At 47.2% G+C, this 21,754-nt stretch overlaps 2 protein-coding genes across 2 annotated transcripts in view; both read left to right on the top strand.

The window, feature by feature from the left end:
- Positions 1-8,937: 8,937 nt before the first annotated feature.
- Positions 8,938-20,117, top strand: grcc10 (gene rich cluster, C10 gene). Its single transcript, XM_073030690.1, has 3 exons — positions 8,938-9,076; positions 10,379-10,555; positions 18,376-20,117. The coding sequence occupies exons 1-3, from the start codon at positions 9,001-9,003 to the stop codon at positions 18,513-18,515; spliced, it is 393 nt and encodes a 130-aa protein (XP_072886791.1). The 5' UTR covers positions 8,938-9,000; the 3' UTR covers positions 18,516-20,117.
- LOC140717235 (PHD finger protein 1-like) overlaps positions 8,939-21,754 on the top strand; it is a 92,696-nt gene continuing 79,880 nt past the window's right edge. The window contains exon 1 of the mRNA XM_073030594.1: positions 8,939-9,076. The gene's annotated coding sequence lies outside the window, so the exon portion shown is untranslated. The remainder of the gene's footprint in view (positions 9,077-21,754) is intronic.

Genomic DNA, 21,754 nt, shown 5'->3' with positions numbered 1-21,754 from the left:
TTGAACCATTGAACATTGTGGTGAACATCAAGAGACATATATTGTAGTCTTGTGAACATTGAGAGGCACACATTCTGGTCCTGTGGGCACTGGGAAACATATTATGGTCTTGTGGACACTGGAAAACAGATATAATGGTCTTGTGGTTACTGAGAAACAGATATTATAGTTTTGTGGGCACTGGGAAACACATTATGGTCTTGTGGGCACTGGAAAACAGATATTATGGTCTTGAGGGCACTGGGAACATGTTATGGTCTTGTGACTATCGAGTGACGCACATTGTGGTTTTGTGAACATTAAAAGACAAACATTGTGCCTTGTGAACATTGGAATACACCCAATATTGAGAGACACAGATTTTTGTGTTTGTCAAAATTCAGCGATATACATCATGGTCCTTTGAACATCGAGAGGAACACATTTCGGCCTTTAGAGATGCATCATGGTCTGGTGAACTTCAAGAAGTACATATTATGGTATTGTAGCCATTGAGAGTTGTACAATGTGATTCTATAGGTGTGACAAATCACACATTGCAGTCTTGAGAGCTTCAAGAGATACACATTGTGATCCAGTGGGTATTAAGTATTGTATATTGTGGTCCGGTGGGGACTGAATCACAGCTTCTGGTTTTGTGGACATCGGATCGGATAGATGTCCTTGTAAATCAAACAAATATTGAAGATGGTGGATTCCTCGGTATACACATCACCGATGATCTCTCCTGGACTGCACACACCAGCTTTGTGGCAGAAAATGCACGACAGCATCTCTTCCCTCTCAGGCGACTGACGAAGTTTGGCATGGGCCCCCAAATCTACAGGGGCACCACTGAGAGCATCCTGGCTGGCTGTTTCACCGCCTGGTATGGGTACTGCACCAACCTTCATTGCTGGGCACTGCAGAGAGTGGTACGGACAGCCCAGCTCATCTGTGGACATTTATAGCAGCAGGTGCAGGAGGCAGGCGTGGAAGATCATCAGGGACACCAGTCACCCCAACCATGAACTGTTCCTGCTGCTTCCATCTGGCAAACGCCACCACAGCATTAAAAGCCAGGACCAAAAGGCTACAGGACCGTTTCTTTCTACAAGCCATTATACTTAAAAATTCACATGTCTGTACATTGCAATAGAGTCATAACACAAAGATTTTTACTCCCTCACGTTGTGGGATGAATGCAATGTTTAAGTAAATTCTATTTCTAATAAATTCTGATTCTAAATCTGGGAAAAAAAACTGAAAACGCTGAAAAGACGAATGTAGAGAGAGAAACATGGTTAACGTTTCAGCTCATACATACACTCTCAGAACTGGGAAACAGAACAAAGTAATTTGGTTAGGAAAGTTCAGTCCCTTGGCAATCAAGATGAGGTAGTAGATTGGATTAGACAATGGCTTTGTGAGAAGCCAGAGAGTGGTTGTACATGATCACCTCTCTGACCAGAGGTCTGTGACTTGTGGGGTGCCACAGGGATCCGTGCTGGGTCCAGTTTTGTTTGTCATCTGTATCAATGATTTGGATGATAATGTGGTTAACTGGATCAGCAAATCTGACACCAAGATTGGGGGTGTAGTGAACAGCGAGGAAGACTATTGAGCTTCAGTGGAATCTGGGAATACTGGAAAAATGGCAGGTGGAGTTTAATGCAGACAAGTGCGAGGTGTTGCACTTACTCAGTAAACGGTAAAGCACTGAAGAGTGCAGTACAACAAAGAGATCTGGGAATACAGGTTCATAATTCATTGAAAGTGGTGTCACAGGCGGATAGGGTCGTAAAGAGCTTTTGGCACATTGGTCCTCATAAATCAATGTATTGAGTACAAGAGATGGAGTATTATGTTCATTCTGTATAAGACACTATTAAGGCCTAATTTAGATTATTGTATGCAGTTTTGGTCACCTACCTACATGAAAGATGTAAATAAAATTGAAAGAGTACAAAGAAAATTTGCAAGATGTTGCCCAGAGAGGAGGACCTGGAGGCTTTGATAGAGGTATACAAAATTATGAGGGGTTTAGACAGGTAAATGCAAGCAGGCTTTTTCCACTGAGGTTGGGTTGGGACTACAACCAGAGGTCATGGGTTAAGGGCGCAAGGTGAATTGCTTAAGGGGAACATGAGGGGAAACTTCTTCACTCAGCGGATCACAAACATAAAAATATCTGCAGATGCTGGAAATGCAAGCAACGCACACAAATTGCTGGAGGAACTCAGCAGGCCAGGCAGCATCTATGGAAAAGAGTAAACAGTCAATGTTTCAGGTCGGGTCCTGCTAAAGGGTCTCAGCCCAAAAGATCAGCTATACACTTTTCCAGAGATGCTGCCTGGGCTCCTGAGTTCCTCCAGCATTTTATGTGTGTTCAAGAGAGTATGGAATGAGCTCCCAGCTCAAGTGGTGCAAGGGAGCTTGATTTCAATGTTTAAGATAAGCTTGGATAGGTACGCGGGTGTGAGGGGTATGGAGGGCTGTCGTGCAGGTGCAGGTCAGTGGGGCTAGACAGTTTAAATAGTTCAGCACAGACAAGATAAGCCAAAGGCTCTGTTTCTGTGATGTACATTTCTATGATGCGATTTCAAAGGGACCTGGGAGTCCTCGTGCAAGATTCCCTAAAGGTTAATTTACAGGTTGAGTCAGTGGTGAAGAAGAGAAATGCAATGTCAGCATTCATTTTGAGAGGACTAGAATATAAAGGCAAGGACGTAAGGTGCAGATGAGGCTTCACAGAGCACCTTAGGGCCCCTTCTTTAAAAAGGGATGTGTTGGCCTTGGAGAAAGTTCAGAGGAGGATCAAGAGAATGATTCTGGGAAAGAAAGACTTATCACGTGGAGCAATTGATGGTTCTGGAATTTGCTTGCTTGGAATTGAGAATAATAAGGGGAGATCTCATTGAAACCTATCTAATGTAGAAAGGTCTAGATGGAGTGGATGTTTCCTGTGGTGGGAGAATCTAGGACCACAGGGCACAGAGGGGAATCCATTTAGAATGGAGATGAAGAGGAATTTCTTTCACCAGAGGGTGGTGAATCTGTGGAATTCATCACCACAGGTGCCTGTGGTGGCAGGTCATAGGGTATATTTAGGGCAGAGGTTGATAACGTCTTGATCAGTCAGGGTGTGAGGGCAGGTGAGTGGGTTAAGAGGGAAATAGATCATCCATGATGAAATGGCAGAGCAGTCTCAATGGGTCGAATGGCTTAATTCTGTTCCTATGCCTTTTGGTCCTAAGGAATGCCATGCACTTAGACTGGAAATAAAGAAAATGGCTCACCTCTTTACCTGGAATGAGTGCTTGGATCTCTGGGTGGTGGGATGAAGTCAACGGGCAGCGTGTTGCACTCCTGGGAACAGGGGAGCAGACCAGAGAGTCACAAAGGGAATGGTGCCTTGCATTGTTGAAGGGCAAGGGGAAGAGATGTCTACGGTTGAAATTGCCCAATTTCCGTTAGAGGTTAGTGAAAATAAAAATGGAGATGCTTTCCCATACCAGTTCACAGACCTCCTGATATCTATCCACAGACCTCTGAGGGGTCCGTGGTCCCCTGCTGTAGACCTTGCATGCAGTGATGGCAACAGCGTAGTACTGAATGACCGACTCAGCTCCGGAGCATTGACACTTGCCTTGCTGGTGGAGTGTTGCACCTTCCACTTCAGATTCAACTAATCATCCTTCACAAATTATCCCTGTTGGGGTGGCGGGTGGATGGGGTGAGGGCAGTGTTGAGGGTGGAGGAAGGGAAGCCCCTTTCTTTGAAGAAGGTAGACAAAACGGGCCATACTGGTAGCCACCCATTTCAATCCTACATCCCATTTCCTTTCCAACACGTCAGTTCATGGCCTCCTCTACTGCCACCATGAGGCCACACTCATGTCGGAGAAGCAACACCTTATATTCCACCTGGGTAGTCTCCAACCTGATGGCAGAAACATTGATCTCTCTAACTTCCACTAATGGCCCCCCCCACTCTCCTCCTCCATATCCCATTCCCCTCTCTCACCTTACCTCCTTTCCTGCCCATCACCTCCCTCTGGTGCTCCTCCCCTTCCCTTTCTTCCAGGGTCTTCTACCCTCTCCTATCAGATTCCCCCTTTAGATCTTTATCACTTTCACCAATCAACTTCCCAGGTCTTTACCTCACCTCCCCCCTCTCCCGGTTTCACCTGTCACCTTGTGCCTCTTCCTTCCTACCCCCACCTTCTTGGTCTGACTTCTCATTTTTTTTCTCCAGTTCTGAAGTGTCTGTTTACTCTTTCCCATAGATGCTGCCTGGCCTGCTGAGTTCCTCCAGCAGTTTGTGTGTGTTGCTCGGATTTCCAGCATCTGCAGATTTTCTGTTGTTTGTGATTCGAAAACTGGAAGTGTTTTGTTTTATCAAATAATGTGATACGTTCTAGAATTGAGTCATTGATGAGTAGGCAGCCTCGCAATTCTCATTCAGTTTGCAACTAATGAAACTACATTGAACAGCAATCAAACGTATGTATGTCAGACCAGCTGGCAGATGTTCTCACTGACATCTTCAACATCTCCCTGAGCAGCGCCGTTGTTCCAACGTCCTTCAAGGCTGCCAACATCATCCCCATGCCGAAGAAGTCTTCAGTGTCCTGCCTCAATGACTACCGTCCTGTTGCTCTCACATCATCATCATGAAGTGTTTCGAGAGGCTCGTCATGAGGCATATCAAGACCCTGCTGCCCCCCTCACTGGACCCCCTGCAGTTTGCGTATCGTCCCAACCGCTCAACAGACGATGCCATTGCCATCACCCTCCACCTGGCCCTAACCCACCTGGACAAAAAGAACACATACGTTCGAATGCTGTTCATAGACTTCAGTTCAGCATTCAACACAATCATCCCTCAGCACCTGACTGGGAAGCTGAAACTGCTGGGCCTGAACACCTCCCACTGCAACTGGATCCTAGACTTCCTGACTGGGAGACTTCAGTCAGTCCGGATCGGGAGCAGCATCTCCAACACAATCACACTGAGCACGGGGGTCCCCCAGGGCTGTGTGCTCAGTCCACTGCTGTTCACTCTGCTGACCCATGACTGTGCTGCAACACACAGACAGACAGACATACTTTATTGATCCCGAGGGAAAGTGGGTTTCGTTACAGTTGTACCAATCAAGAATAGTGTAGAAATATAGCAATATACAACCATAAATAATTAAATAATAAGTAAATTATTCCAAGTGGAAATAAGTCCAGGACCAGCCTATTGGCTCAGGGTGTCTGACACTCCGAGGGAGGAGTTGTAAAGTTTGATGGCCACAGGAATGATTTCCTATGACGCTCAGTGTTGCATCTCGGTGGAATGAGTCTCTGGCTGAATGTATTCCTGTGCCTAACCAGTACATTATGGAGTGGATGGGAGACATTGTCCAAGGTGGCATGCAACTTGGACAGCATCCTCTTTTCAGACACCACTGTCAGAGAATCCAGTTCCACCCCACAACATCACTGGCCTTACAAATGAGTTTGTTGATTCTGTTGGTGTCTGCTACCCTCAGCCTGCTGCCCCAGCACACAACAGCCCTCCTCAGGTCCACCACCAGCTCCTTAGTCTTTTTCACATTAAGGTGAAGATGATTCTGCTCGCACCATGTGACAGAGTTTCCCACCGTAGCCCTGTACTCCGCCTCATCTCCCTTGCTGATGCATCCAACTATGGCAGAGTCATAGAAAACTTCTGAAGATGGCAAGACTCTGTGTTGTAGTTGAAGTCCGAGGTGTAGATGGTGAAGAGAAAGGGAGACAGGACAGTCCCCTGTGGAGCCCCAGTGCTGCTGACCACTCTGTCTGACACACAGTGTTGCAAGCGCACAAACTGTGGTCTGCCAGTCAGGTAATCAATAATCCATGACACCAGGGAAGCATCCACCTGCATCACTGTCCTGCTGGATAGCTGGAACCACTTCATCAAGTTTGCCAATGACGCAACCATGTTGAGTCTCATCAGCAAGAGCAACAAGTAAGCTTACAGAGAGGAGGAGCAGTGGCTAACGGACTGGTGCAGAGCCAACAACCTGTCTCTGAATGTGAACAAAACAAAAGAGATAGTTGTTGACTTCAGGAGGACACAGAACGATCACTCTCTGCTGAACATTGACGGCTCCTCCGTTGAGTTTGTTAAAAGCACCAAATTTCTTGGTGTTCACCTGGCGGAGAATCTCACCTGGTCCCTCAACACCAGCTCCATAGCCAAGAAAGCCCAGCAGTGTCTCTACTTTCTGCGAAGGCTGAGGAAAGTCCATCTCCCACCCCCATCCTCATCACATTCTACAGGGGTTGTATTGAGAGCATCCTGAGCAGCTGCATCACTGCCTGGTTTGGGAATTGCACTGTCTCGGATCGCAAGACCCTGCAGCGGATAGTGAGGTCAGCTGAGAAGATCATCGGGATCTCTCTTCCCGCTATTACAGACATTTACACCACATGCTGCACCCGCAAAGCTAACAGTATTGTGAAGGACCCTACGCACCCCTCACACAAACTCTTCTCCCTCCTGCCATCTGGAAAAAGGTACCGAAGCATTCGGACTCTCACGACCAGACTGTGCAACAGTTTCTTCCCCCGAACTATCAGACTCCTCAATACTCAGAGTCTAGACTGACATCTGCATCATTTATTATTAAGCAACATGTAGAACACGCTGGAGGAACTCAGCAGGTTGGGCAGCATCCGTGGAAACGAGCAGTCATCATTTTGGGCCGAGACCCTTCATCAGGACTGACGAAGGGTCTTGGCCCGAAACATTGACTGCTCGTTTCCACGGATGCTGCCCGACCTGCTGAGTTCCTCCAATGTGTTGTACGTGTTGGTTTGACCCCAGCATCTGCAGTGTACTTTGTGTTTATCATTTATTATTATATTGTAATTTGTCCTATTTCTTGTTTATTAATTATTGTACTGCCCTGTACTGTTTTCTGCACTTTATGTAGTCCTGTGCAGGTCTGTACTCTGGTGTAGCCTTGTGGTGTCTCACATAGTCTAGTGTAGTTTTGTGTTGTTTCATATAGCACCAGGGTCCTGGAGAAACCTTTTTTTGTTTTTACTGTGTACTGTACCAGCAGTCTATGGTCGAAATGACAATAAACTTGACTTGACTACAGACATCTCTCAGTGTAGTCAGCTCCTTATTTTTGTTCATTTTGCACATTCTGACCCAGCAAAGAATCCCTATTTTATGAGCCCCTTGGGCAAACTGCAAAGGCCTTCAATGTTTTGGAAACAGTAAAAAGTTTTCTTTTGCAAAACAAAACTTTGATGAAAGACTCCACACTCTTCGCACAGGTGGAGCTCCTGCGATGTTTGGTGATACATCTGGTTTTGTTACTTTCCTGAAAAGGAAGCTCCTCACATCATCATCACTCATTGTTTTTCTCACTCAGATGTGCACCGACAACAAAGGTTATTTGAACAACCCTGAAAGAACTTCAAAACATTCAACTAATTTAGGTTTAACTTCGACTTTACTTTAAGCAAGTCGTGCGTGTATCATGTGGTAGTGCAATGACGTGTACAATTATTGTAATTTTACATTTAACCCATGATTAATTATTTAAACGAACAAGAATGCTTATTCAACAAACACACATAAACAAGTTTACTCAAATGTAACTAAAATGTTAAATACACAACAGCTATAAAAACCATCAACTTTATTTGAATAATCGTATTCTAAAGACTTTGTCACGAAATGGGTGCCAAATATAAAATGCTTCTCTCCTACACAGAAGTTTGCTGCCTTTCTTTGTTCGAACTAAGGACAGAAGTTTCACGTTTTCTATTGAAAAACAACCACCCCACTGGTACACTTTGAAAAAAAGGATCGTATCCATGGGGTGGTTTACCTAGCAGATGTATTTAACCATATGAATCTTTCAATTCATTGTCCTGAAGTCACCATTACAGATGCTGCTGAAAAATCACAAACTTTCTTGGCTAAGCTGCTGATATGGAATGAGAGAGTGGAGGCCAACATCTTTGCAAATTTTCAAATGCTGGGGAAAGTGCTTTACAAGATGGTGTTGAGATGCAAAATTCCCTGTCAATTTCTTTGAACACCTGGAAACAGTTCGGAACTCTTTCACATGTTGCTTCCATCTTGATGGCATTAAAGTTGAACCATGGATCTGCAATCCTATTCTTTCTGATATAATCTGTATTGAAGATGTTGACTTAGCCAAAGATGAACTCATTGATCTTAGGACAAAAAAAAACTTACTACAATTGGAAGTTATCTCAAAACGCCTTGGAGAATCCTAGTCACAAACAAGAGAAAATCTGCAGATGCTGGAAATCCAAGTAATACACACAAGCAATGCTGTGTTCCTTGAGAGAAGTCTATCTTCGCCCTGTAAAGTGAGCTGTGGAAGCTTTATCTCCATTTGCAACAGACCCAAGACCCGAAATGTCGACTGTACTTTTCCCCATAGATGCTGCCTGGCCTGCTGAGTTGCTCCAGCATCTTGTGTGTGTGGCTTGGATTTCCAGCAGCTGCAGATTTTTTTAGCCAAAGGAGAAAGTTTGAATTTCTGTCCCCACGGCGGCGCTGCTGCGCGAGTCCTCCGGCCGTACGGCGGCGCTGCTGCCCGAGTCCTCCGGCCGTACGGCGGCGGCGATGCTGCCCGAGTCCTCCGGCCGTACGGCGGCGCTGCTGCCCGAGTCCTCCGGCCGTACGGCGGCGCTGCTGCCCGAGTCCTCCGGCCGTACGGCGGCGGCGCTGCTGCCCGAGTCCTCCGGCCGTACGGCGGCGCTGCTGCCCGAGTCCTCCGGCCGTACGGCGGCGGCGATGCTGCCCGAGTCCTCCGGCCGTATGGCGGCGCTGCTGCCCGAGTCCTCCGGCCGTACGGCGGCGATGCTGCCCGAGTCCTCCGAACGCGCGGCGGTGCCGTGCTTAGGCCCTAACGGACGAATCTCGGGTCGGGAGCTGGTGTTTATTGTTGGGTAGCCGGGGAATTGACGCTTTCTTCGTGACAGGGCGCACATGGCGTCGGCGTCACAACCGCAACAGCAGCAACAACAGCCGCAGCAGCCGGGCTTGACAGTGGACCAGGCGAAAGGTGAGACCGGGGCCCCGTCTTAACGCGGGCCCTAAGGATGGGCTTAACTCCCCAGTCCCTGGTCCAGAGGCCTTACAATGGATCTGGGATTCTGGGACCCAAGGATATGTTGGTCACCCAGGTCGAGATACCACATATACCGTTGGTACCAAGGCTATTGTTTCTGAGTCCTATGCTGATTCAGTGGGAACGTCTCTCTTGTCTATGGCAGGTTCAAAGCGGGTGGGGTCGGAGACAATGGACTATCCAGGCCGTAGTTTTAGCTCCCTTTACCAGCCACTGTCGGAAGGGCCCTTTAAGTGAGGAAACCAGGGTTCGACATTGGACCGAGGGTTGGGATTGGATCTGGTACAGGCTGTCTTTCGTGTCATAGAAATCCATATCACCGATTCAGACCTTATACTTAATCGCTGCCTCGGTAAAGCAGCCCCCATCCACCAGGACAGTCTCTCTTCAGCCTCCTACAGGGGCAGAAGATACAAAAGCCTGAAAGCACATACCACCAGGTTCAAGGACAGCTTCTACTCTGTTATAAGTAGTGCCTTAGTACCACAAGACTTCAAGTCTACATTGTTGTGATCTTGCACTTTATTGGTTTACCGTGTTCTTCCTCAGTGCGCCGTGCAGTGATTTGATGTATTTGAACAGTATGTAAGACAAGCTTTTCATTGTATCTTAGTTCGTCCGACAATAAACCAGTTCCATTCCATTCCAACCCGTTCGAGTTGACCAAGATTCCTATCTCAGCCGTTCCCATTTGGCGGTGTTTAGCCCATTCCTTTATTCCATATCTGTACCACCCGTACACACAAGTTGTATCTCAGATCCTTTTCAAATCTGTTCTTTCTCTCCTTAAACCAATGCCCTCTAGTTTTACCCTCCCTTTGCCTTTTGGAAAAGTGGGCATTTCTCTTTTATCTGCCATTCATGGTTTTGTACGCCTCTTTACGATCACCCCTCCCTCTGCAATGAATAATTTCATCCCTGCCCAACCTCTCCTATAACCCAGGCCCTCAAATCCTGGCAACGTTTCTGTAAACTTCCTTTGCCCTCTTTCTGGCTTAATGACAACTTTAACAGAGTAATCAAAACTATACAGTATGAGTGCTGCCGTCTCACCAACATCTTGTACACCAGGGCCAGTAGTTGTCCTGGGGCTGACGTTCGGCCACATTTCAGGAACCTGAGGAACAGTACTGTGCAGTAACAGAAACCTTGTCCGTTTGCTGCTGCCTTGTCGCCCTCCCCCCCCCCCCCCCCCCCCACCCCGCCTGACACGTTTTGCCTCTCCCCTTCGCCCAGTGATTCTGGCTGAAGTGATCAAGGCCTTCAGCTTGCCGGAGAACGCGATGAGGATGGAAGAAGCCCGAGACAATGCCTGCAATGACATGGGCAAGATGCTGCAGTTCGTGTTGCCCGTGGCAACCCAGATCCAGCAAGAGGTCATTAAATCGTATGGATTCAGCAATGATGGGGAAGGTAAGTGTATGCATTATACCTGGAATGACCCACCCCCTGCAGCTTCTCCTGCCCCTCGTCCGGGGATCATTGTTTTCCTTCAGCATAGGTTCCCAGACTTCCTCAGTTTGTTCCATCAATAACAGCAGTATCTTCAGCTGCCTGGTCTCTGAATTCCCTCCTTAAATCTCTTTGCACGCTCAGACCTTAAAATAGGGGAACACAATTAGGCCTCTGAGGCCATCAGGTCCACTCTGTGATTTGATCATTGTTGATGTATTTCCCCATTATCCTGCCTCCCCCACCTCGCCCCGTTGCCTCTTGTTTTTTAATGTAAGATCTACTTCTCCAAGCATGTCTTTGGCCATCCGGTAGGTTTCTGTGGATTGTTAGACTGTAAGGGGCACCACGGTAGCATTGCAGGGCATTCGAGAGTTCGGCGTTTAATTCCAGTGCTGTTCTGTGGGGAATCTCTCTGCATCCTCCGCGTGGAATGCGTGGGCTTCCTCACACAGTTCAAAGACGTAAGTGAAATGGTCATTGTAAATGTCCCGTGATTTAGGTAGGGGTTAATCGGGTTCGTCGGAGGGTTGGTGAGATGACATCACTCGAAGAGCCAGAAGGGCCTGTTTTGTACTGTATCGCTAAATAAATAAATAAGTCAGGAGCAGAATTAGGCCACTGGGCCCTTTGTGTCTCTTCCACCATTCCAACACGGCTGACTTATTATCCCCCTCGATTCCATTTTCCTATCTTCTCCTTGTAACCTATGAAAGTCTGCTTTAAATATACTCAATGACTTGGCGCAGCAATGAATTCCACAGATTCACCACCCTCTGAGTAAAGAAATTCCTCCTTATCTCTGTTGTAAAGGACGTCCCTCTATTCTGAGGTTGTGCCCTCTGAAACTGGTTCATTCACAATGGGAAACATCCTCTCCACAATAGAGTGACACATGACTACACTGCTAGGTCCATTTCAAGCCAAGTCACTTTTTAGTGTCATTTCGACCATAACTGCTGGTACAGTACACAGTAAAAACGAGACAATGTTTTTCAGGACCATGGTGTTACATGAAACAGTGCAAAAACTAGACTGAACTACGTTAAAAAACAACACCAAAAAAAACTACACTAAACACCTACCCAGGACTGCATAAAGTTCACAAAACAGTGCAGACATTACAATAAATAATAAACAAGACAATAGGGCAGGAAGTTGTGTCAGTCCAGTCTCTGGGTATTGAGGAGTCTGATAGTTTGGGGGAAGAAACTGTTACATAGTCTGGTCGTGAGAGCCTGAATGCTACGGTGCCTTTTCCCAGATGGCAGGAGGGAGAAGGGTTTGTATGAGGGATGCATGGGGTCCTTCACAATGCTGTTTGCTTTTCGGATGCAGCGTGTAGTGTAAATGTCCGTAATGGGTGAAAGAGAGACCCTGATGATCTTCTCAGCTGACCTCACTATCTGCTGTAGGGTCTTGAGATCCGAGATGGTGCAATTTCCGAACCAGGCAGTGATGTATGTAGCTGCTCAGGATGCTCTCAATACAACTGCTCTAAAATGTGATGAGAATGGGGGGTGGGAGATGGACTTTCCTCAGACTTCGCAGAAAGTAGAGACGCTGCTGGGCTTTCTTTGCTATGGAGCTGGTGTTGAGGGACCAGGTGAGATTTCCGCCAGGTGAACACCAAGAAATTTGGTGCTCTTACCGATCTCTGCCGAGGAGTGGTCGATGTTCAGCGGGGAGTGGTCAATTCGTGCCCTCCTGAAGTCAACAACCATCTCTTTTGTTCACATTAAGAGACAGGTTGTTGGCTCTGCACCAGTCCGTTAGCCGCTGCACCTCCTCTCTGTAAGCTGACTCGTCGTTCTTGCTAATGAGACCCACCACGGTCGTGTCATCGGTGAACTTGATGACGTGGCTCAAGCTGTGTGTTGTAGCACAGTCATGGGTCATCAGAGTGAACAGCAGTTGACTGAGCACACAGCCCTGGGGGGGCCCCCGTGCTTAGTGTGATGGTATTGGAGCTGCTGCCTCCGATCCGGACTAACTCAGGTCTCCGAGTCAGGAAGTCTAGTATGCAGTTTCAGAGGGAGGTGTTCAGGCCCAGGAGGCTCAGCTTTCCAATCGGTTTCTGAGGGATGATTGTGTTGAATGCTGAACTGAAGTCTATGAACAGCATTCGAACGTATGTGTCTAAGCTTTTCAATATTCAAACCGAATCATCAAGTTCGCTGATGACCCAGCAATGTTTGGCCTCATCAACAACAGCAACAAGATGGTGTACAGCAAGGAGGTAAAGAGGTTGGTAGAATACCACAAGCACAACTTGAGTCTCGCACTCAAAATGCTGGAGGAACTCAGCGGGGCAGACAGCATCTATGGAAAAGAGTAAACAGATGCCATTTTGGCCTGAGATCCTTCCTGAGACACAGCCTCAGAATAGAGGGGTGTCCTTTTAGAATGGAGATGAGGAGGAATTTCTTTAGCCAGAGGGTAGTGCCACAGACAGTTGTGAAGGCCAAGTCTTTAAGTATATTTAAGGCAGAGGTCGATAGATTCTTGACTGGTCAGGGCTTGAAGGGATATGGGGAGAAGACAGGAGACTGGAGAGAAAAATTGGACCAGCCATGATGGCAGAGCAGACTCGATGGCCAAATGCTCCCATATCTTATGGTCATATCAGGGTCTCTCTTCCATCTATTAGAGACATTTATCAGAAGCATTGCATACATAGAGCCTTAGCATTGACAATGCTAAAACCCTACATACAACAATCTCTTTGACCCCTTAGCGTAAGCCAGGAGTTACGATAGCATTTGGGAAAGAAAAGTTGGATGGAAAACAGCTTCATCCCAGCTGTTGAGCTCCCAGCCACCACCTCGGTCTCATCAGGCACGAAGTGCCAGTAGCATTATACTGTCTACTTCCTAACTTGAATAATAAATGCACTGTGTTATTTGTTAATTTACTGCTGGAGTTATTACTTTTTGTTATGTGTGTGAGTTATATGTACTGTGTTGTACACCTTGGTCTGGTGGAATGTTGTTTCATTTGGCTGTATACATGCGTATGGTTGATTGACAATGAACTTGAACTTAACTCTATCTGAACCTTTCAATTATCAAATAGGTTTCAGTGAGATACCCCTCATTCATCTCAACTCAGTGAGTACAGGCCCGGAGCCATCAAACGCTCCTCATACATCAGCCCTTTCATTTCCAGAATCATTCTTATGAACTTCCTCTGGACCTTCCCCAATGCCAACACATCTTTCTTGGATAAGGGGCCCAAAACTGTTCTCAATATTCTGTGGGATCTGACAAATGCCTTATAAAGCCTTAGCATTACATCCTTGCTCTTGTATTAAAGTCTTCTTGAAATGAATGCTGACATTGCAAACAAAAGACAAGAAAATTCTGTAGGTGCGTGAAATCCAGCAACACACAAAAACATCTGCAGATGAATGGGCGGCTAACATTGCATATGTCTTCTTTATCACCAACTCAACCTGCTAGTTAACTTTTAGGGAAATCTGCACAAGGGCTCTCAAATCCCTTTACACCTCCAATTTGTTAATTTTCTCCCCATTTATAAAATGTCTACGTCTTTATTCAGTCTACCAAAGTGCATGTCCACACACCTCCCTATACGATATGCCGTCTGCCACTTCTTTGCCCATTCTCCCAATCTATCTGCCCTTCTGCATATTCCCTGCTTCCTCAACACTACCTGCCCCTCCACTTCTAACTGAAAATCCTGCTGGGAGCGAGTCATTGAAGGAGCAAGTGAGAGAGTGACGACTTGCATTATTTGAAGACTGCAAGCCCCTTTGGGAGTGAGTCTTATTTGGGCCAATAAAAAGGCAGGAGGTGTAAGCAGAGCAGCCATTGTTGGAGTGGGCCAGTCAGTGTCAGGGTGGTCTTGGCTTTGGCAAGCACAGACGGCAACTCTTAAGTAAGTTCTTAGTGAATTTTTTTCCTGTTAGTAAATAGCTAGTATGCTGAGAATGGGTCCAGTTAATCTCTTGTGTGAAATGTGAGAACTTTTGGAGACTTCCAGTGTCCCTGATAACGACACTTACGCAAGGTGTACAGCAACTCCTCAGAGATCAAAATATACTTTATTCAAAAATAAAATTATGTACAATAAATCATTCAATGACTCTCAGTCCTTTACAAATGTTTCCATTACAATCTTTACATTCCCACACTTTTGCCACCCACTTGGCACTCTGTTATTCCATATTTACATACACTTGTTCAGGGGTTTACACCCTGCCCCACCCCTCAACTCCCGCGGAAGAAGAACCCTAGACTGGTCTTTCCCCACCAGGCCCTTGGCTGCACCAAGTTTGAGTGTGTCCCTCAGCGCGTACTCCTGCAGCCGAGAATGTGCCCGTCAGCAGCATTCCCCCATGGACATATCCATGTGCTGGTAGACCATCAAGTTTCGGGCCAACCAAAGAGCGTCTTTCACCGAGTTGATGATCTGCCAGCGGCACCGGATGTTGGTCTCGGTGTGTGTCCCCAGGAACAGCCTGTAGATCAGAGAGTCCTCTGTTATGCAGCTGCTGGGGATGAACCTCAACACTGTCCCTTCCATCCTCCTCCACACCTTCTCCGTGAACCCACAGTGTGCAAAGAGGTGGGTCACCGTTGACTCCTCACTATAGTCTTCCCGTGGGCAGAAGGGTATGGAGACAACGTTCTGGGTGTACAGGAGGGATCGGACTGGGAGGGCCCCTCTCACCGCCAGCCAGGCGAAGTCTTGGTGCCTGTTGGTGAGGTCTGGCGATGAGGCATTTTGCCAGATGAACTGGACGGTCTGCTCAGGGAACCACCCCACTGTGTCCATCTCGTCCTTCTGAAGTGCCTGCAGGACCTTACGTGCTGACCACTGCCTAATGGCCCTCTGGTCAAAGGTGTTGACCTGAAAGAACTTCTCTACGAAGGACAGGTATGGCGGCAACGACCATCTGACGGGGGGTGTTGCGCGGTAAAGGGGCCAGTGCCCACGTACCTGGGATCCACACACAACCTGATGCAGCCACACACGAAGCTGGCCATCAGGGTGAGGGCGACATTGGGGACGTTTTGCCCCCGTTGTCCAGGGACTTGTGCATGGTGGTCCGTCTGACCCGCTCCATCTTGATCTCCAGACGAATCTGAAGACGGCTCGGGTGATTTCCGAGCTGAAGGAGCGGGGGACTGGCCACACCTGCGCCAAGTACAGCAGCCCTGAGAGCACCTCACACCTGATGACCAGGTTCTTGCCCGCTATCGATAGGGAGCGCGCTCCCCACAGCCCCAGTATCTTTTTGACCTTGGCAGTCCGCTCCTGTCAGTTCTTGTTGCACGCCTCAGCCCTTCCGAACCAGATCCCCAACACCTCCAGGTGATCAGACCTGATGGTGAAGAGGATGCTGGATCGGTCGGGCCAGTTGCCAAAGAGCATGGCTCCTCTCTTTCTGCGGTTGACCCTGGACCCCGACTCCTGCTGGAACTGTTGGCAGATGTTGATCAGCCTGCGAACCGACCTCGGATCAGAGCAGAAGACAGTGACGTTGTCCATGTACAGGGAGGTTTTGACTTGGGTCCCTCCATTGCCTGGCAGCGTCACCCCTCTTATGCCCTCATCCCTCCTGAGGGCTTCGGCAAAGGGTTCTATGCAGCACATGAGCAAGACAGGAGAGAGAGGGCAGCCCTGCCTGGCTCCAGACCTGATGGGGAAGCTGGCTGTTTCCCACTCGTTGACCTGGACTGCGCTACAGATGTCTGTGTAGAGCAGTTTGATCCAATTTTGGATTCCCTCCCCAAATCCCATTTTGGAGAGTACACCCGCCATCCACTGCTTCTCCTTTACCCACACTGATTGTTACTTCCTTGAAGAATTCTGACAGATTAGTATGAGGATACCAATTTTTTTCAAACGTATAAAGAGCAAAAGAGGCAATAGTGCATATGGGACCACTGGAAAATTATACTGGAGAGTTATTAATTATTTTGCACCAGTTTTCATTACAGAAGACACTAGCAACATCCCTAAAATTCAAGGGTCAGAGAGCAGAACTGAATGTTGTTGCTATTACTAAGGAGAAGGTGCTTGGGAAGGTGTAAGGTCTGAGGATAGACAGATCACCTGGACTAGATGGACTACACCCCAGAGTTCTGTGTGAGGTATCTGAAGAAACTGTGGAGATATTAATGATCTTTCAAGAAATTTTATATTCTGGCATTGATCTCAAAAATTGTAAAGGTCTTTCCACTCTTTTAAGAAGAGAGGGAGGTCAGGAAAGTATAGACCAGTTAGCCCAATTTCAGTGGTTGGGAAGGTGTTGGACTCCATTAATAAGGAAGAGTTTTTGGGGAACTTGGAAGCACATGACAAAGTCAGTATGATTTCCTTAAGGGGAAATTTTACCAAACCAATCTGTTGGAATTATTTGAGGAAATAACAAGCAATATAGACAAAGGTGAGTTAGTGGATGTTGTTTACTTGGATTTTTGCAAGGCCTTTGACAAGATGCCGCACACGAGGCTGCTTAAAATAAGATCCCGTGATATTAGCATGGATAGAAGATTGCCAGATTAGGAGAATTACTCTGAGTGAGAGTGAGAATTAAGTGGACCTTTTCTGTTTGGCCGCCAGTGACTAGTGGTATTTCACAGTGGTGGGTGTTTGTAAACCTGGCCACAAAGCCATCAATTCCAATATCCAAATCATTGACATGTTTTATTTTGTAGTACTCAAAATCAGGTTTATTAATATGCAGTGAAGCTGGTTGTTGTGCCACAGAAGTTCCGTGCAATACATTAAAAAACTATAAAATACACTAAGAAATATTGTCTGTTCAGAAATCTGATGGCATAACTCGAGTCATGTCTTGGTGTATTATATTACATTGTCGAGCTTGTGGCTCGCTGTTGTCTATTGCTTCGCCTTTTATTACAGTGTTTCTGCTGGAGGCTTAGGTCCTACCTTGGGTGTTGTTGGCTTTGGTGACCAGTGTCTTTTTCCCTGGAACCCCTCATTGAATGGAACACATCCTATCACCACCAAAACTAATAAATAAATCTATTTTGTAATTCAAAGTATCTGCAAGTAAAATTTCCTGTGGGAAAATGAAAACATTTTTTATGCGCTAGATGTAGATTCACTGGTAACATAGTCATACTGTGGAAGCTGGCCCTTTGGCTCACTTACTCTGCTGACCATCAAACACCCACTGACAGTAATTTCAATTTATTCTCCCATCAGTCACCACCTGCTTCATCTCCCTCAGATTCTGCCACTCATCCACCCTCCACAGATTGGCAATTTACATCTCCCTCCCCACCGTCACCACTGTCCCCACCAACCCTCCTTCCCCTTGCCCCCTTTCCCCTTCCCTCCTCCCATTTCTCCCTACCCAGCTCATCCCTACCCTCCCTACTCACCACACTCCTACCCCTTTTACCCTCTTCACCTAGTTGGTGCCCCAGTTCCTTTCCAGTGCCTCTGCACCCATGTCCCAACCCAAAGCCATTACAGACATTTTTGAAATGCCCTAAGGGCCCACAACTTGTCAACAGTTGTCACTCCCTTCACTTCATGCCTCCAGAACTCTTCCTCATCACATCACCACCAGCTCCATCCACGTGCCCCCCGCTCACTTTTTGGAAACCCCACCAGAGCGGTTACCCTCCACTTCCTCGACAATGTGAATGGAGTGCACCCACATCTCGAGAGGGCGGGGAATGGAGTCTGTACTACCCTCATCGTTAGACTCTTCAGAGCCCAGGCAGCATGAGATGTGGTGGACACGAGTGACTGAGGAGTGTTTTTCTCTGTTGAAGGTGTGTTGAAGTTCGCTCGCATCGTCAAGGCCTACGAAGGGCAGGACCCCGAGGTCGCAGCCATGTCCGGGAAGCTCAAGTCTATGTTCCTGCCTCCAATGACTGCCCCCCCACACAGCTCCAGCATCCCCTCCTCGTAGTCTGCTGAATCGGGGCGCTGGGAGCCTCGCAGGGCCAGGGATACCAGTCTAGGCCTCATAGGCCCACCCCCAGTGCCACAGGACTGCAGACAATTGTCACTGATCCCTCCACAGAATCATCTCCTCAAGTTGCTCTTGATTCTACTTACAGCATTTTTTCCCCTTATGTCAGGAGCCTCAACGTGCTTTAATCTTCAGGCTGGAGTGGATAGTAGATATCCCTAGAGGAGTACTGTAAGGCAACAATGAAAGACTGTTCTGTCCCGTGTGTGAAACACACAAGCCAGACAATCTTAAGAACCACTCTAGGGTAGACAAAGGGGCCGCAAAAGAGTAGGGGATTGCTCTGCGCTACCTTCTGGGCAACACACACAAAATGCTGGAGGAACTCAGCAAGTCAGGCAGCATCTATGGAAGGGTTATAAACAGTCAGTGTTTCAGGCCGAGAACCTTCATCAGGACTGAGTGAAGGTGCTGGCTGCTGTCGTTCATCCTGACAAGTGGAGGGTTTTTGTTACAGTCATACCCTGACAGTGTGGTTCAGTTCTCGTGTGCTTTCTTCTGCTGTGGGGTGCAGCACTTCTCCAGCCCCCTCAAGCCGTGTCCTTTTCATTGTACCAATATGTATCAGGTGAGGGGAATACTTGTTCTACATTTCCTGGGTCAGAGGTTGCTGCTGAGTTTGTCTGCTGCCGATGCTCCCTGTAGGGTGGGGGTGGTGGTGAGGATTGTAATTTTAACCTGATAACTGGGTGGATTCCTGTGGGATTGGGGGCATAGACTGGTTCCCCATCCCGTTTAATTTCAGGAGATAGGTCCAGTTCCCGAAGAGTTGGGGAAATGCTTGCAGTTGGGACACCAAACTGTCCCAGCTCTCCCAAAAACTGACCCAGATGGGAGAAAGTGCCGTGGAGGAACAATGCAAGCATTCAGTATCCCATCCAGCCCAGCCCCATGTCCTGAATATGTTCACCAGGTCAATGTCTCTGCTGAGTGATTCACATCAGCCATCTGGTGCTGTGGGGAAACAAAGTGCCCCTTAGTGAATGTAAATTGGATGTTTGAAGTAATGATCATCTGGGGTAGTGAAGGTTCAGTCAAAACCTGACTTGGGAAGGCACCACCTCTTTCCTCTTCATTCCTGCATCCAATCCCTGAAGCTCCTGACCGAACAACTTCTGGGAGTGCCCTCAGCTCAAGACCACAAGCGATCAAGAAGGTGACTTGTCACAACCCTCTGAATGGGCACTAAATGTTGGGCTTGCCCAAAGAAGGAACATTAAAAAGAAAAAATGTTTGTCCTACATGAGAAGCCAAGGGCTCGAGGTGAGACCAGCAGGTAATATGCACTACCTGAACCAACTTCAGAAATAACTTTCAAAAGGGAACTGGACTTGGCTGGGAAGTTTTGTGGGAATAATGGGCACTGTGATCAAATGCTCTGGGAACGAATGCACACCTTGGGGTGACTTCCTGTCCTGAATCTGTCTGTGCTTTTCATTCTTGCTCCTGGCATTCTGTGGTTTTATCTTTAGCATGATCACAAGCCATTGTCCTGTACCTGAAGATATGTTGTGTACACAATAAAGTGTGATAATGTGACAGAGGCTGTCTGTTGTTTGTACTGTTTCTTCTTGTGTTGTCATGTTGCTCTTGTGTCTGATTCTCCTTGCTGCTGAGAAACCAGATTCTGGCAGAATCACTGAATATATTCTGGGCCAAAAAGGAGAAATGTGTCTTCTATATGGCAGTTGAAGGATTATGAGGGAACAGGTAGAAAAGTGGAACAGAAGCCAAGGTAAACTTGCCAGGCACTGTTCTGTGCCTTACTAGATTCAACACCACTGTGAAATGCATCTGGGTAGTGGAGCAGGCTCAAGGAGCTCCTACTATGTCCCCTGTCTGTAATCTTTCACTGTAACTGCAACGTAGAACCGTTCAACAGAGGAACAGGCTCTTTGACCCACAATGTGGGACAAACTAAATTAGTAATCAAATTCCCAGCCAAACTAATTCCTCCTGCCTATGCAAATTCTGCAAAGGGTGGCACAGTAGCTTAGTGGTACTGTAATTTACAGTACAGTGACCTGAGTTCAATTCCCGCCACTGCCTGTAAGGAGTTTGTAAGTTCTCTCCATGACTGCATGGGTTTCCCCTGGTTTCCTCCCACAGTTCAAAGACCTTTCAGTTGGCAGCTTAAATGGCCATTGTAAGTTGTCCAATCAATAGGCTGGGATTAAACTGGGGGATTGCCGGGTGGTGTGGCTCTTAGGGCCTATTCTGCGCTGCATCTCAATACATTAATAAATATCCTTCCATTTCCTGCCATTTAACCTGCCAACTGAAAGGTCTTTGGACTGTGGGAGGAAACCAGGGGAAACCCAGACCCAGATAAAGTAAAAGGCAAATGTTTATTGCTGTGGATACTGGCATCTATAGTCTCGTGTCTACCAGTGCTGAGATCTTTTGGACAAAGAAGGTGATAGTGGGTAGAGGTGATTAGCGAGAGGGAAGAGCCAGTGGGTGAAGAGTCTGGGTAGTAGGTGGACAGAACCCAGAGAGGGAGAGGGATGAAAAATTGGAATGAGAGAGAGACTGGGGAAAGATGCATCAAAAGTGAGGATTAACTGTTGGAGAATTCAGCATTTTTATCATTGCCCAGGCGGAATATGAGCCTTTGATCCTAAATTTTCGGAAAGTTCAGATAGGTCTACCCTTGCCAGCCGAGAAAGGCTCTTCCAGGGCTGACCCACGGGAACATCAGCCCAGAGATGGAAACATAGGCTGCAGATGCTTGAACATAGCATAGGGCTTTGACCGAAGGTGTTGAACATCTCCGTGCGTCCACAGGTACTGCTCAATCCACTGAGTTCATCCTGCAATTTGCTTTTTGACCCAGACTATGTGTTCGATACTCTAGAGTGGGACTGAGTCCAGATCCTTCTGACTCATAGGTGAGTAAGGAACATACTGAATCACATCTACAATATTAAGAATATAGGAATCTTTTAAACATTCCACTGACACAATCACTTCATTCATGTCCTTGCCAAGCAGATAACACACATTTCCTCAGCTCTGTCCAAAGTGGTCGGCTGGGTAATTTTAATCACTTCCTGGACACTGGGTTTAACCTGATTTCCCTCTTCTCTCCTCACCTCAACTTCACTAGAGGAGAAGGCAGATCAGTAATAAAACCAAAAAATGTCCATTAGGTTGGAGACTTGGAGAAGATGATG

Source organism: Hemitrygon akajei, chromosome 2 (assembly GCF_048418815.1).
Source record: "Hemitrygon akajei chromosome 2, sHemAka1.3, whole genome shotgun sequence".
Taxonomy (NCBI): domain Eukaryota; kingdom Metazoa; phylum Chordata; class Chondrichthyes; order Myliobatiformes; family Dasyatidae; genus Hemitrygon; species Hemitrygon akajei.
Note: the sequence above shows the minus strand (reverse complement) of the source record. Positions and strands in the feature narration are given on the sequence as shown.